The sequence below is a fragment of the Anas platyrhynchos genome, chromosome 13, assembly GCF_047663525.1.
Source record: "Anas platyrhynchos isolate ZD024472 breed Pekin duck chromosome 13, IASCAAS_PekinDuck_T2T, whole genome shotgun sequence".
Classification (NCBI taxonomy): domain Eukaryota; kingdom Metazoa; phylum Chordata; class Aves; order Anseriformes; family Anatidae; genus Anas; species Anas platyrhynchos.
The window spans coordinates 19,609,143-19,621,691 of NC_092599.1; the positions used below are offsets into that span (position 1 = coordinate 19,609,143).

At 38.3% G+C, this 12,549-nt stretch overlaps 1 protein-coding gene across 10 annotated transcripts in view; it reads left to right on the forward strand.

The window, feature by feature from the left end:
* The window catches only part of LOC113845091 (uncharacterized), an 83,336-nt gene extending 72,135 nt beyond the window's left edge, over positions 1-11,201 (forward strand). For 2 of the 10 annotated variants that reach the window (XR_011812534.1, XR_011812537.1), the window contains 4 exons: positions 2,812-2,875; positions 5,656-5,794; positions 7,673-7,728; positions 8,401-11,201. Coding sequence is in view for 3 of the 10 variants with exons in the window: in XM_027467887.3 (XP_027323688.3) it covers positions 2,812-2,875; positions 7,673-7,728; positions 8,342-8,948 (727 nt within the window). In the remaining 7 variants the exon portion in view is untranslated. Of the gene's footprint in view, positions 1-2,811; positions 2,876-3,864; positions 3,918-4,649; positions 5,631-5,655; positions 5,795-7,672; positions 7,729-8,341 lie in introns of those variants that run through there. The other 8 variants (XR_003500331.3, XM_072044404.1, XM_027467887.3 and 5 more) reach the window with 6 other exon arrangements.
* The last annotated feature ends 1,348 nt before the right edge of the window (positions 11,202-12,549 follow it).

The window sequence follows — 12,549 nt, forward strand, 5'->3', positions numbered from 1 at the left end:
TTGGTTTCATTCCCAGTCCTGCCATGTGTAAATATGGAGAGTTCCTATTTACCCAAATATGCTATTTCCTAATACTCCCGACTTCATTTTTTCACCAAGCTTGTGCTTACTTAGCAGTGTGATTTTTCATTTACTAAAACTGCTGCTTAATTTGTACATCGAACTCACTCATCTAATCCTTTCAGGTTAAATTTCAGTAGATAAATTTTCTGAGTTCTTAATAAACCTAAATGAATTTTACAGTCTGTAATAACATTCATATTAAATATTTTCTGAAGTATTTAGAGCAGTATTAGCAGTTCATGAAATGTCTTAATTTTGAACGCTTTGTGAATGCTTTGCCACAACTGTTTCTATTCCTTTTTTTTTTTTTTTTTTAACCAATTACTAATAACAGTGTTGATCTTTCTGTTTGGTTTATCAAGTGACATGCTAAAGAACATTCCAGTACATTAATTTGCACAGAATGTTTTTCTCTTCTGCACTGTATCGTCATTACTGCTGGATATTCCTAAGTTCATTACTACATAAAACAGCTATGTTAAAACAGTGTGATTGTATTTTTGGAAGCAAGGAAAAGAGCATCAAGTACATTAGTGAAATACTTCATAATGACCTCTGTTATAATTCTTTCAGATCCATTAAAACTGTCTGTGCATAGTAAGTGCCATAATCGTAGAATAACAGGGAGCCTGTGGTAGCCCAGAAGATGCTTGATACTGAAGAAATTAATTTGCAGCTGTCCTTGAACCTTGACTGTTTATTGCGATGGTACTAAATAGCCCTTGACTGAAGTGTCCGTTTATTGTTCACGTCTATAGTGTAGGTATTTTAGCAATGCTTAGGAGTACTTGCTTTTACTCTCTTAATGTAAGATGGTAGCAAGAGCGTGAGAAGTTTCAGCAGTTCGCATCTGCTGCAGTAAAAGAAAATGTTTGACTTTCTGCCCAGCATTGCTAAATACAGAAACTTGGAAAACAGGAATTTAAAAATACCCTTTCCCTTGAAAATGCTCTGTGATGCTGTTTCCCAGGATATATGTTTTTTGTTGTTGTTGTTGTTTTTAGTAGCGTGGTGATGGGATTTTTTTTTTGTGCTAAAATGTATGTGTTAGAATTCATTGTTTAATTTAGTCAGATGTAAGTTGTAACTAGGAAGTGCAAAGACTTGGGTTATGTACAGGAAATTCAGCAATTAGGGTGGCATAATTGTACTTTGATCTTGGCTTGTGTTCCCTACATTCCTACCTCACAAAAATTTGCTGAAGTCTCTCTAAACATTTAAAAGCTGAGTATTCTAGATATCCTAGGTACTATCTTATGCTGTTTAATACAGTGATCAAACATTACTCAGTCACACAGTGACTGCATGCCATAGCTCTGGATATGTGTGGTGGGTCTGGCATTACCCACACTACCCATCACTAAGAACAGCTCCTAAGTTGTCCATGAGTAAGGCAGACATGCTGCAGTCCAGCTTAAGAACAATTAAGAATAACTTGGACAGTCTGTAAGTTTCTGTCCATGCACTATGGGTTTGTACCTGCACCTACCAGTTTCTCGAGCCCTGTAGGTGTCTGCAGCTTTCTAGAATCCTACTAAACTGCTTGGTCTGCTCATGGGGCTCTGCTGTCAAGTCATTTAACCACATGGTAAGGGTGCATGGCTGCATGTTTTGTTTTCAGACCAGGTTAGGGCTGTGGCACAAAGCTGGAGCTGGGTTTATATATATATATATATTTTTTAGCTGTGTTTCTCTAAGCCCTGAATCCGTGTGCTAACAGGTCGCCACAGCACAGTCACGCCCCAGCAAGGACAGGGCTGCCAGGGGGTGGGAATCCAGCCAGCTGGACACACGTCCTTCCTAAGACAGCTTTTGGAGTCAGAAGACTTAAAGCATTTGAGGATTTCTCATCTCCAAAGACCTAAACTTGTATTTGTCACAGATTACTTGGTTTGGTTCTTGTTGGTTGTGCATGTGTTTCCATGTTAGAAAACCCCTGGTTCAGTAGGAAGGCCAATCTTTGTTGGGAGCGTCTGTGGGCAGCAGCAGCAGTAATGCTGCAGAAAGCCTATAGAGCATGAATAGCAACTCTCTCCATCTTACACGTGGCCGTTTGGTCCTACCTTTGTTTTTCATAGCAAATAATCTTTGGCAGAATAAAGTTGGTGGCTACATGGTAGTATGCACACGTCCTATATATAGCTCAGTCCTTTTAGTTGCTCATTAGTAATTTCCTGCATGGTGGATGCAGCATTCAGACTATACTAAGGAACATAAATCTGTGGCACTCTGGTCACTCGCTTTATTAGGATAGGAAAAATCCTTATTATGTTGCAGCAGAAATTCAGCCTAATGCAAGTAGCAGCTGAAACTGTTCCTTAAACTCCATGGAGATTTGGCTTTTAGAATAATTTTGAGGGGATGAGAGCACTAGACAGGCTGAAAGCAAAGTCAAAGTACATGAGTGGCTTCATTGTTGGCCCAGATGGTATGACTTAATTAAATAAAATATCTGTGTTGCTTATGTGTTGATGTCTGACACTAGCCCTGGGCCAGGCTTGCAAATAACTGTGGTTTGCTAACGTGTGGCTTTTCAAACAAAATCTGTATTAGCGCTCATGAACCGTGAGTAGTAATGTGGCCTGGGATTGAGGCACAAGCTGGGTACTGAGAGATGAACAGAGTGGGGCTTGAAGAAGGAATTTCACAACCTTTAAGAGACGGTACGTTTGAGAAATCCTAGAAATCAGGCTGATGGAAAAAAAAAAAATCTGAGCATCTTTGCTAATTGTTTTTCATTTCTTTCAGGTGTGCTAAGACCTTGGTTTTCAGCTGTTGTATTTCAGTGGGAAGCACAGGACACAGGACAAGGGTAGGTATAAACTGAAGTTGTCTTTCACCAGTGTCTGTAGGTAGGGTGTAAAGGTGGCATTGAGGCACCCTTCCGCCTCCAGGCTTGCTTCTGATTTTCACCATGTTACAGCAGCTACCAGCAGAGCTGTAACTCAGAAAAAGTATTTTAACTTCCTCACTTTCTATTGCCGATCAGGGCTTTATAACAGTTCCTCACTAGGGCTGCTAAGGAAATTTCTCTGCTCTTACAGCAGTAAGATGTCATCTTCCCTATGGTGGTATTCCTCCATGGTATATTCTGCTGTCTCTGTGGCCCCTTCTCGCCATCAGAATTTGGGTACCTAGGGAAGCCAAGAGCTGGGACTGCCAAAATGGTGCTGCTTTTTCCTCTGTTCCCCCAATGGTAAATATCGAGGTTCCACTTTCAGCTATAATGTGTGAAGTTACTGTGAAAAGATGCTGTCTGAGGAGCAAAAACAGACAGTGTATTCATGTCTAGACTAAAGCATGTGCGAGTTTCCAGCTTGGAAAAAAAGGTCCAAAGAAAAGTGCTGAAAGAGGACTAAGTAAAAGTTACCCTGGCCACCTGTAGCTGACTGAGAATGTGAGTAACATAGTGGGAGCAGGGGGAGGTACTCAGGGCAGGGAAGCAAGGAGCAGGAAGGAGTCTGTGGAGGGCAGGTAGCAGAAGGGTCAGGTGAAGAGAGTCGCTTCAGACAGTAACTGGAAGTCAGATGTGATTGTGAGAGCATTTTGTCCATGGAATGATCATATCAATGTTTTTGTTAGAGCAACTAATTTTAGGCAATAAATGTGGTTGTAATCTTGAGTGAGTAGAGATACATCATCTGTTCCTTGACTAGCTTTTGGCTTTGCAAATGACTGCTGTGTCAGGCATGCATCTTTGCAGTCAAAAGTTGTGGAAACAAGTCCTTCACATTCAGTGTATTTGTTTTTTTCCACGTTTTGGTTTCTTTATAGAATCTCCATGAAATGCTTGTCTTTCAGATCTTAAGATTCAGTCTGCAGAACTGAAATATAGCCTATCAGTGCTCGGAGATGTATCCTTGCAAACCCTAAGCACAAGCATGCTTGTGGTTCAGAATGGATCTTATTATTAATGGATTTGACCTAAATACTTCTAATATTTACTAGGTGGTTTTCCTTATCTCTTGGGAAGTATGTGTACATACTTCCCAAGAAGACATCAGACCTATTCAAACTGAGTCAAAAGTCTAACCCCCCCCTCCCCTTTCAATTAAAATAATCTAATATAGAGGGTTGGTGCATATTGTTTTGATGGTAACCTGACGGGTTGACTCTTAATTTTAATTCCTACTTAGAAGTTGCACGTATCTTGCATTAAGCAAAGATGATTGCCATCTGGAAATTGAGATCATATTCTTTGCTACTGTAGAATTTATATAATTTGTTAAAAAAAATAAATAAATAACATTTCATTCTGCAGTATGTTTATTTTTTAACTACTAACACCCTTTTATTCAGACAGAGAAATTAATATCTGGCAACATTTTGGGTTTGATAAAAGGTTGGAAAGCAAGTTTTGAGCTGGGAGAGAAAATAGCATTTGTGATGGCTTTTCCTGCACTCTTTTCAACATCACCCATTTTCAGTGGGGGTGACCTGGTTTATGATCTCTTGTTTAATAAAGCCTGGAAGCATGATGTACCTAGCTTAACATATTTGCCTAAGTAACATTTACTGAAATATAATTTAACTCTAGACTTAAAGGACTATTAAAGTTTCCTTTAACAATATACTTCTAACCTTAGAATCAGATAAAGAAAAAATGGGTTATGCTTCAGTGCTCAAACTATGTGGATTAAAAAGAAATTCTGACATAGAGGAAAGCATGCAAGTGAAGGCTACCCCGAGGCAGCCTTAATGTAAAAGCTGACAAGCCAGTGCATACTTTCTCGCTTACTAATTTACTTTTTTTTTCAACAAAACGGTGAACCGATCATGGCAACTCCCTCATCACAGAGCATGCATGAATAATCCTGTGAATAAAATAAAATGTGCCTTGCCCTCTGCACTTCTTCTCAACTTTGGTTCATGAAAAATTAAGTAATGAAGTATCTAATAGCAGTGCATATCTCATCATCGTCAATTAATGGCACTAAAATGAAATCTAGTTTAGCAATATTGAAGAGGTCATGCAAATATCCTGTAGTAAGGTGCGTTTTATGTAAGAACATACTATACTGAAGATGTAATAGTGGCATACGTAGAAGGCACTCTATGATTAACTGCAAAAGGATATATGCATATACAACTCTTTTTTTTTTTTTTTTTTTTTTTTTTCCATCTGAGTTTGTTTACTTTCCTCTCTGCAAACTCTGTCCTTGCCATTCTTTTCTGACTAGTACAATTACAGCATTTGCTATCTATTTCATGCCAGCCCTGATAGGATTAAGAGCTGGTGAAAGAACAGTGGGGTTTTATGTGCACTGGTAGCCATTCATCCTTCCTTTTAATTATGTGAATAGTATTGCTCTGATCATTTTGAAAGTGAAGAGAAAGTTAATGTCTGAAATAATAAAAATGTAATAAAAGTAGATTGTTTGCAGAAAAAAACAAACAAACAAACTGCATTTTACCTTTTATGTTATTGAATTTGGAACATAGTACTACATAATTCAGATGAATTGGAACTGTATCTTGTTTTTGCTGTGCATCTTCGACTATAATTATAATGCTAGCATATCACTTGGTGTCTTATCTGTCTACTGAAGAACGAGCAAGCTACCGTGAGCCTGTTCTGGGCATTTTTTGCAGAGAAGGAGCCTGCTGGCATCAGATACAGAGCATCACACTACAAGGAGGCATTTAACTGCCTCAGAAGACTAATTCATTTCTTAATTCTCACAAAAGATTTTGCAGTCTGGGAACCCAACCTCTGAACACATAAAGCGTGGTTGTTTTTTTTTGTTGTTTCTTGTTGTTGTTGTTGTTGTTATTTTTGTTTGTTCATTTGTTTTTTTTTTCCTGAGGTATCGATATAGTATGGTACAGTTCTTTTTAAGCATTGGGCAGGTGAAAACTGACTGACAAAATCATTGAACAGCATTTTCATGCATAGTAACCCCCAGAATATTGGCTGCAAAAAGGTTTCATCACATTTCTGAAGCCTGTTGTCCATGATGCTGGGATACAGAGAACTTCAAATATTCGGTAAGCCAGTTGTTACATTGCATGTAATTAATAGTGAAACAATTCTGCAAGGCTTAGGAAGTGATGTGATTTTTTTGCCAGTTCAGCTTTGATGTTCAGTAAGAAATATTGAAAAGAGACGTTGTATTAAATAGAACATAATTGTAAAAGAACAGAGGCATGAAAACATAAGCTTGCAGCATGGAACGAATATGGAAAAGGAGAAATAGAAGCACTGAAACCAGAAGTAGTTTTCATTTTTTAATTGAAGCAGTAACTAATTAAAATATTTGCTATTTGGATAACAAGGAAATAATTCCAATGTGGATTTGCTCTGAGGGTGCAGTTTTAGACCGTGTAGCTTGGTAGCTCATCTCTCCCAACCTGGGTAGTTGTGTTGCTGCAGGAGCACAAGGTTTAGTGTGGACTTTGCAAGTGTGGACAGGCAGGTTTGTGGATGTCTAGGCTGTGTGTGTTGCTGCACTGACTAGAATGAGTAAAATTAAAGCTGATTTGGTACTTGATTAAAGCAAGCTTGGATTTACACAATTTATTTCAGTGTGGATCTACCCCATGGAAACGTTTGCTTTTAGGGCTGGTTTGTTCAGCCAGCACTGAGATGGCTTATCAGTTTGGGAGCAGCTTGTCTTCCATTTTATTAAACTTTATAAACAGCTTTAATGACTTTAAATGAACTTTTTGCCTGCTTTGGAGTACATAAGGCTATCTCAGTTAGACCTATTTACTGACAGAAATTATTAAAGTCCTTCTAATGCTTTAATAAGCCTGCTGGGCACTCTTCCTGTTTTCCTTCTAGCTTGCCAGCTTAGCCCTGGCAACGACATTTTAATCCTATATACCCACCAACGCCACCACCTTGTTTAGCCAGACCAAGAGGCTACAGCCCTGGTCATTATATTCATTGCTCTTCACAATAAAACATTTGTACTGGGGCTGTCAGTAAATGTTTCTATTTAACTAGTGATTTAGTGTCCTGGATTATGCTGAAAATACTTTGAACTGATGGTTTTCTTGAAAGGCCAAACCACTTTTTATATTGCATCCAATATTACTTTGAATACACTGGGAAGACTTATCCAGCACTGAATGTTTCTGCAGACTTCTAATAATATGTTAGAAACAAATTCAGAGAATGAAAAATTGCTTTGACAGTCCTCAAAGTTCTCACATTTGAGAGAAGAAGAGGTGGATTTTATTATCCTTCCTTTGGATTAACCGTGCCCTTAATACCAATGTGTTTCCCTATGCAAAAGCAAAGAGAGTAAATCCCTTAGCAGGTATTTGCTTGCTTCTGAGGTTATGTTTTCCAGGTGATTTGCAGAGTTTTCATATGTGCTTTTCATTATTCTTAGGATGAGTGCCCTACAAATTCCTAGTCAGCACTTGGAATATCTACCCATTATTTTCTAACTGTACAGAATTCTTTGTAACTAGCACTGTACTACCTGGTACAAAATCACTGATTTTTGCTAGTTGTGTAGAAAAGTGTTAATTCTCAGAAAACATCCATATATATATATATGATAAGATATATATATATATGTGATAAGAAAAGATACTACTTTATATACATATGTATATAGTAGTATAGTATAGTAGTATCTTTTTTTTTTCTTTTCAGACAGCTGAAAACAAGGGAAATCAAATAAACAGAGAGCAGCTGATTACAGTTTCTTGGTATGTGGGTTTAATAATAATTCACACATATCATGAAGGCTGTTGAAATTGATACATCTTTTCATTTAGCTTCTTGTGCTCTAGATCCACTTCTTAAACCTCTCCATGGCTGTGCGTGTTTGTCATAAAGTGCCGCCAGAGTCCCACAGCTACAGTCCCTACGTTGTTTTCAGAAAGGGTTTGAAATGCCGTTGCTGGTACTGCAGCTTCAGAACTGCTCAGAAGACTGAAGTGAGACACGTGCCCTGAAGGAGTATCTTGCAAGGTTAAAGAACTCCTTTAGGAAGAGATTCTTGGCACTATCTGTATAAAATGACAGATAATAAAAGATACTTCTAATAGAAATGTATATTTAAAAAAAAAAAAAAGTCACCTTTAGGAAAGAGATGGTAAATGTGACATGCTTCTTTTTGTTCCCCTGAATGGCTTTAGAAATGTAGTTTCAGTACCACTAAAAATGTAATTTTTCACGTTTGTATGGATCACTGTAATCCCAAGCTAATTTTCAGCAGTAATAAAAACAAAAATACAAATGACCTGATTACTGATTCTAGCTGTAAAGCAGAACACTTGTAAAAGCTAATTGTATAACGCGGTGCAACCAATTTGTTAGTCTCTCCTTTACAGCTCTCGTTGTAAAACGTTGTATGTGGATTAATTGGTTGTTCACAGCTGAGACTGCAGTGATAAAATCGGAAAGCGTCGGAAAGCTGGTAACTGAAACTGCTGCTGGGACTTCAGTGCCGTTGCTTGCAGATGACAGCAGAGCTTCCCGTAGTAACAGATCCGCACAGAAAACAAAGCACGAATTTTGTTTAAAAAACCGCCTCGAGAGGCCACAAAGCACCGACGAGCCAGCAGTTTCTGCCGCCGGCACCTCACGGCTCCATCTCCGCGGCGGCCTCCCCGTGAGCAGCCCCCGGCCCGCCGCAGGACGCGGCCCCTCAGCGCCCCCTCAGCCGCCGCCCGCCTCCAGCCCGCGGCCGGCCCGGCCCGGCCCGGCCCGGCGCTGCGAGCCGCCCCGCACCGCCACCTGGCGGGGCACCGCAGGCCGGGCCCCTCGGTACTGGCCGCCCAAGGGTCTGCTCGCTGCCTTGGGAGGCTCCCCCACCGCCCCCCCGTGCCCTGGGGCCGTGGCAGGGGTGGGTGTGAGGGGAGCCATCTCCCCGTGCCTGCACTATGTGACCCGCTCGGCTGCAGCGGTGGAGGGCGAGGTGTAATGGATGCCAGCTTTGGGCGTTGGATTGATGGCCTTCCAAATAAAAGATTATCAAGACCTGGATGATAACGCTTGGCCAAAGGTCTTTCAGATGGCTCCCGATTTAGGCAGTATTAGCGCCGACTGAACGATCCTTAGAAAGGGAACAGCGATAACCCCTGTTTCTGGCAGATATTTGTGGGACCATGGACCAAATCCTGCTGCCTACCTCTGATAGAAGTGCAAAACACCCGCACCAACCCCAGTGAAATTCCCCTGTATTTATGTTGGTATTGCCATGAACTGTCTGTTTAATTTCAACCATACCTGCTTTGTACCCAAATTTTCATATCCTCCAGTAAGTGAAGTTAAATCAACAGCAGTCGTAGGCATGCTCTGAGGGGGTGGCATTCATCAGGGATCAGGCAAGTGCAATACTGCCTGCCAATTACGTGGGAATCTGGAAAGATTTTTTTTTCAAACCTCTCCAGCATTCCCTTCAATACAGGTCAGTAATGAAATCCTTCAGTCATTTATAAAGTCATTATACCAAATTATTTCCCACAAAACTGTATTTAGTCTAATGGGTATATGTAACTATTGCATACATATACGTGGGAAAGAAAAAGCCACTGAATTGCAAATTTTCTTAAGCTCAGTAAAAATCATTCCTACAGTGGTTGTTCAAAATATTTCCAAAGCAGGCTTGTTTAGAAAATCAGCTTTGCACAATTATCTTTCTACTGTTCCCAAGCTGTTCTAAAGTAACTGAGCAAATGCTTCAGTGTTTGTTGTCTTGTACTGAAATAAGTGTTGAAATCCTCTTTGTCTCACATCATGTCTTTCTGTCATTATATTGCATGCATCACACCTTGTCAGCTGGTTCTTGAGAAAGAAACACTAACTCTGTTCCTCTCAATACTGTTTTCTGTCTCCAGAAGGATTTTGCTGTAGATTATTGATGTGAGACAAAAATGGGAGGAAATGCAGCCTAACCAGTGTAAACTAGCAAATTGTATAGCTGCACGTTTTAGTGATTCCTGATAGCACAATGTGTGTATATAGAAGAATCTCATGGAAGTTCATCATAAAATTTTTTAAAAAAAAAAAAAAAAACAAGTTTAAATGTAGTAATAACATTGATGGCAGAGACAAATATAAAATATAAAGAGAGGCAAATACAAATTTAGTTTTCAGTTATGTTACTCAACGCTAATTTTTGGTGGCCTTTTTATTAAGTTTTATTTCATCAAGAAGCAGGAGAGAATCAAGGGGAAAAATACATACAAAATGAGATTTAAAGCATTTATTAATAAAGTTTATATGTCCATAAAGAATAACATACTGGAAGTGAAAATACAAAAGCTGGTTCAAAGAGAAACCATTAGAAACCACAAAAATACTTTATTGACATTATACAATACTCTATAATCTGATGCTTAGCTGTAGTTCAGCATCTATTTTGCACTAGCTGGGGATTTTCCTTTCTGGTTAACTAAAGAAAACCTTTATAATGAATACACTGCAGCTTTTGTGTTGACAGCATGTGTAAATATTGATTGAGCATTTAGGGACTAATAGAAGAAAAATACAACAGTTGGAGTAATGGAGAGAGGTTGTCGTTAATAGATTAATAGAATTAGTTTAATAGAATAGTAATAGATTCTCTAACTTCTGTATGTTAAGTATGTTTCAAGTATAGGTATTATACCGAAGCTGCTGAATTGCTGTTGCTGAGGGTCTAGTTTTAAATTTTTATTTTCATAAATGTTATAAAGAATTAGGATATTGTTCTGCTTAGATTTGGGCTGTGAGTTATCAGAAAAAGCAGAAATCTGAGCATTAAGGGCTGGAGCTAGGTTTTGGAAATATAAGAGCTTTGTTTTCCAAGCTTCAAGAGCTTGGAAATATAAAAGCATATAAGATGCTTTGGAAAGCATCTGTCATGTAAAATGCTTTAAAATAAATTCTGCAACTTCCTTGTATATTTGAACCAGATTTTTTTAAAAAAGCCTCAGTGTAATTCCAGTGAAAGTAATACTTTATAGTAGTAGTACATAGTGAAATTTGTACTTAAAAGCAAATCAGTTGGTAGATGAGTTCTGATTTCTTTTAAGTATAATTAATTGCTTAACTTATCAATCATGCAAACCAGAGCATCACAGCCGCGTCATTTAAATGTATATACATTACGTATTTCTCTGTGTTGTGCTCATGAAGTAACGTGAATATGTGTGTTAACATTGGCTTGTAATAACAGTTGGCATAGTTCAAATAGATGATGAAGTAGATCTGTTTGCACAACAGGATGTAAACTGGGCTAATCTTGTTTAAGGTTTGTAATGTTTTGTTACTTTTGTCTTGGTCTCTGTCGGCACTGCTCACGTAAGTGGAGATTGTGGCTCTTGCAGAACAACCTTGATGGTGCTCTACACCTGCTTGCACTTAGGAAAAGAAACATTTGTTACTCTTATTTATGTAATTGCTTAAATTGCATTTTAATTTTAACAGCTTAAGTATGTTGGTGGAGAAAAATGTTTTCTGAATGAAAGTTTGATCAAATGCCCAGGGAGCCAGAGAAAGTCTTTCCATTGACTCAAGAGATTTTGTTTCAGGCATTTTATTTAAACAATATTCCTCTCAACCATAACTGAGCAAAGTTACGTGCTTTTCATGAAAGAAGAAAAAAAAAACACAAAAAAAAACAACTCGGAACAAAAATATTTCAAACATCCATATTTAATTTAATCTTTTAAGGAAAGAAAAAAAAAAAGAAAGAAAGAAAATTAAATCTTTCCATTTTATATTTTTCTTTAAATTTAAATTATACAGAAAGCTGCATTTATATTTTAAAAACGATGTATCTGTTTGAGTATTACAAAACTCTATTTCTTCTTGCTAAAATGGAAATTGGATAGGATTCTGTTGGAGTAAACTCAACAATTGCTTAACTTCTTTTGTGTTATTCTTCATTCCCATTAATAGGAATAACATGATACCTATACATAGCAATTCCCATCACTATGGGCTCTTAAATAAACATTAGAAAATATTAGTCTCAACGTTAAAGACTCCATTTAGCACAGTGCCCAGCTATGTATTTTATATTTGCAAATAGGGCTGGCAGTCCAGATTTTTTTGACCACTCATTATACTAATGTTCACAGGCTTTCCAGGCAAGATTCTTTACAGAGCTGAGCAGGTTCAAAATGTATCAGGGGGCCTTATCACTCAAAGTAAACATTCAAAGCATATTTCCCCTTTGCTGAAAGATTTACATTAGTTCCCTGTTAGACAGCATATCAATTACGGTGCTATGTTTCCTACATCTCATAGGTATGAGCTTCCCCTTCACTGTCACCCCAACCGAGTTTAAACTACAGATGCTATAAAAGCAGGATCTGGCTACATCCATTTGACAGAAGTCTTTGAAACTATTTAGTTGAAATCTTGGAGGTGTTAAATCACACCTATGTTTACATTTTGAGCTCCAGGCTTTGATGCCCTTCGTTGTGCCAAACAGCACAATATGCTACAAAATTTTCTGAAGACTTTTTCAGTGCTACTGTGTAAACAACACTTAGTTGATCTGACAAAGCTTATCTCCTTGTCTGTCCCTGAGA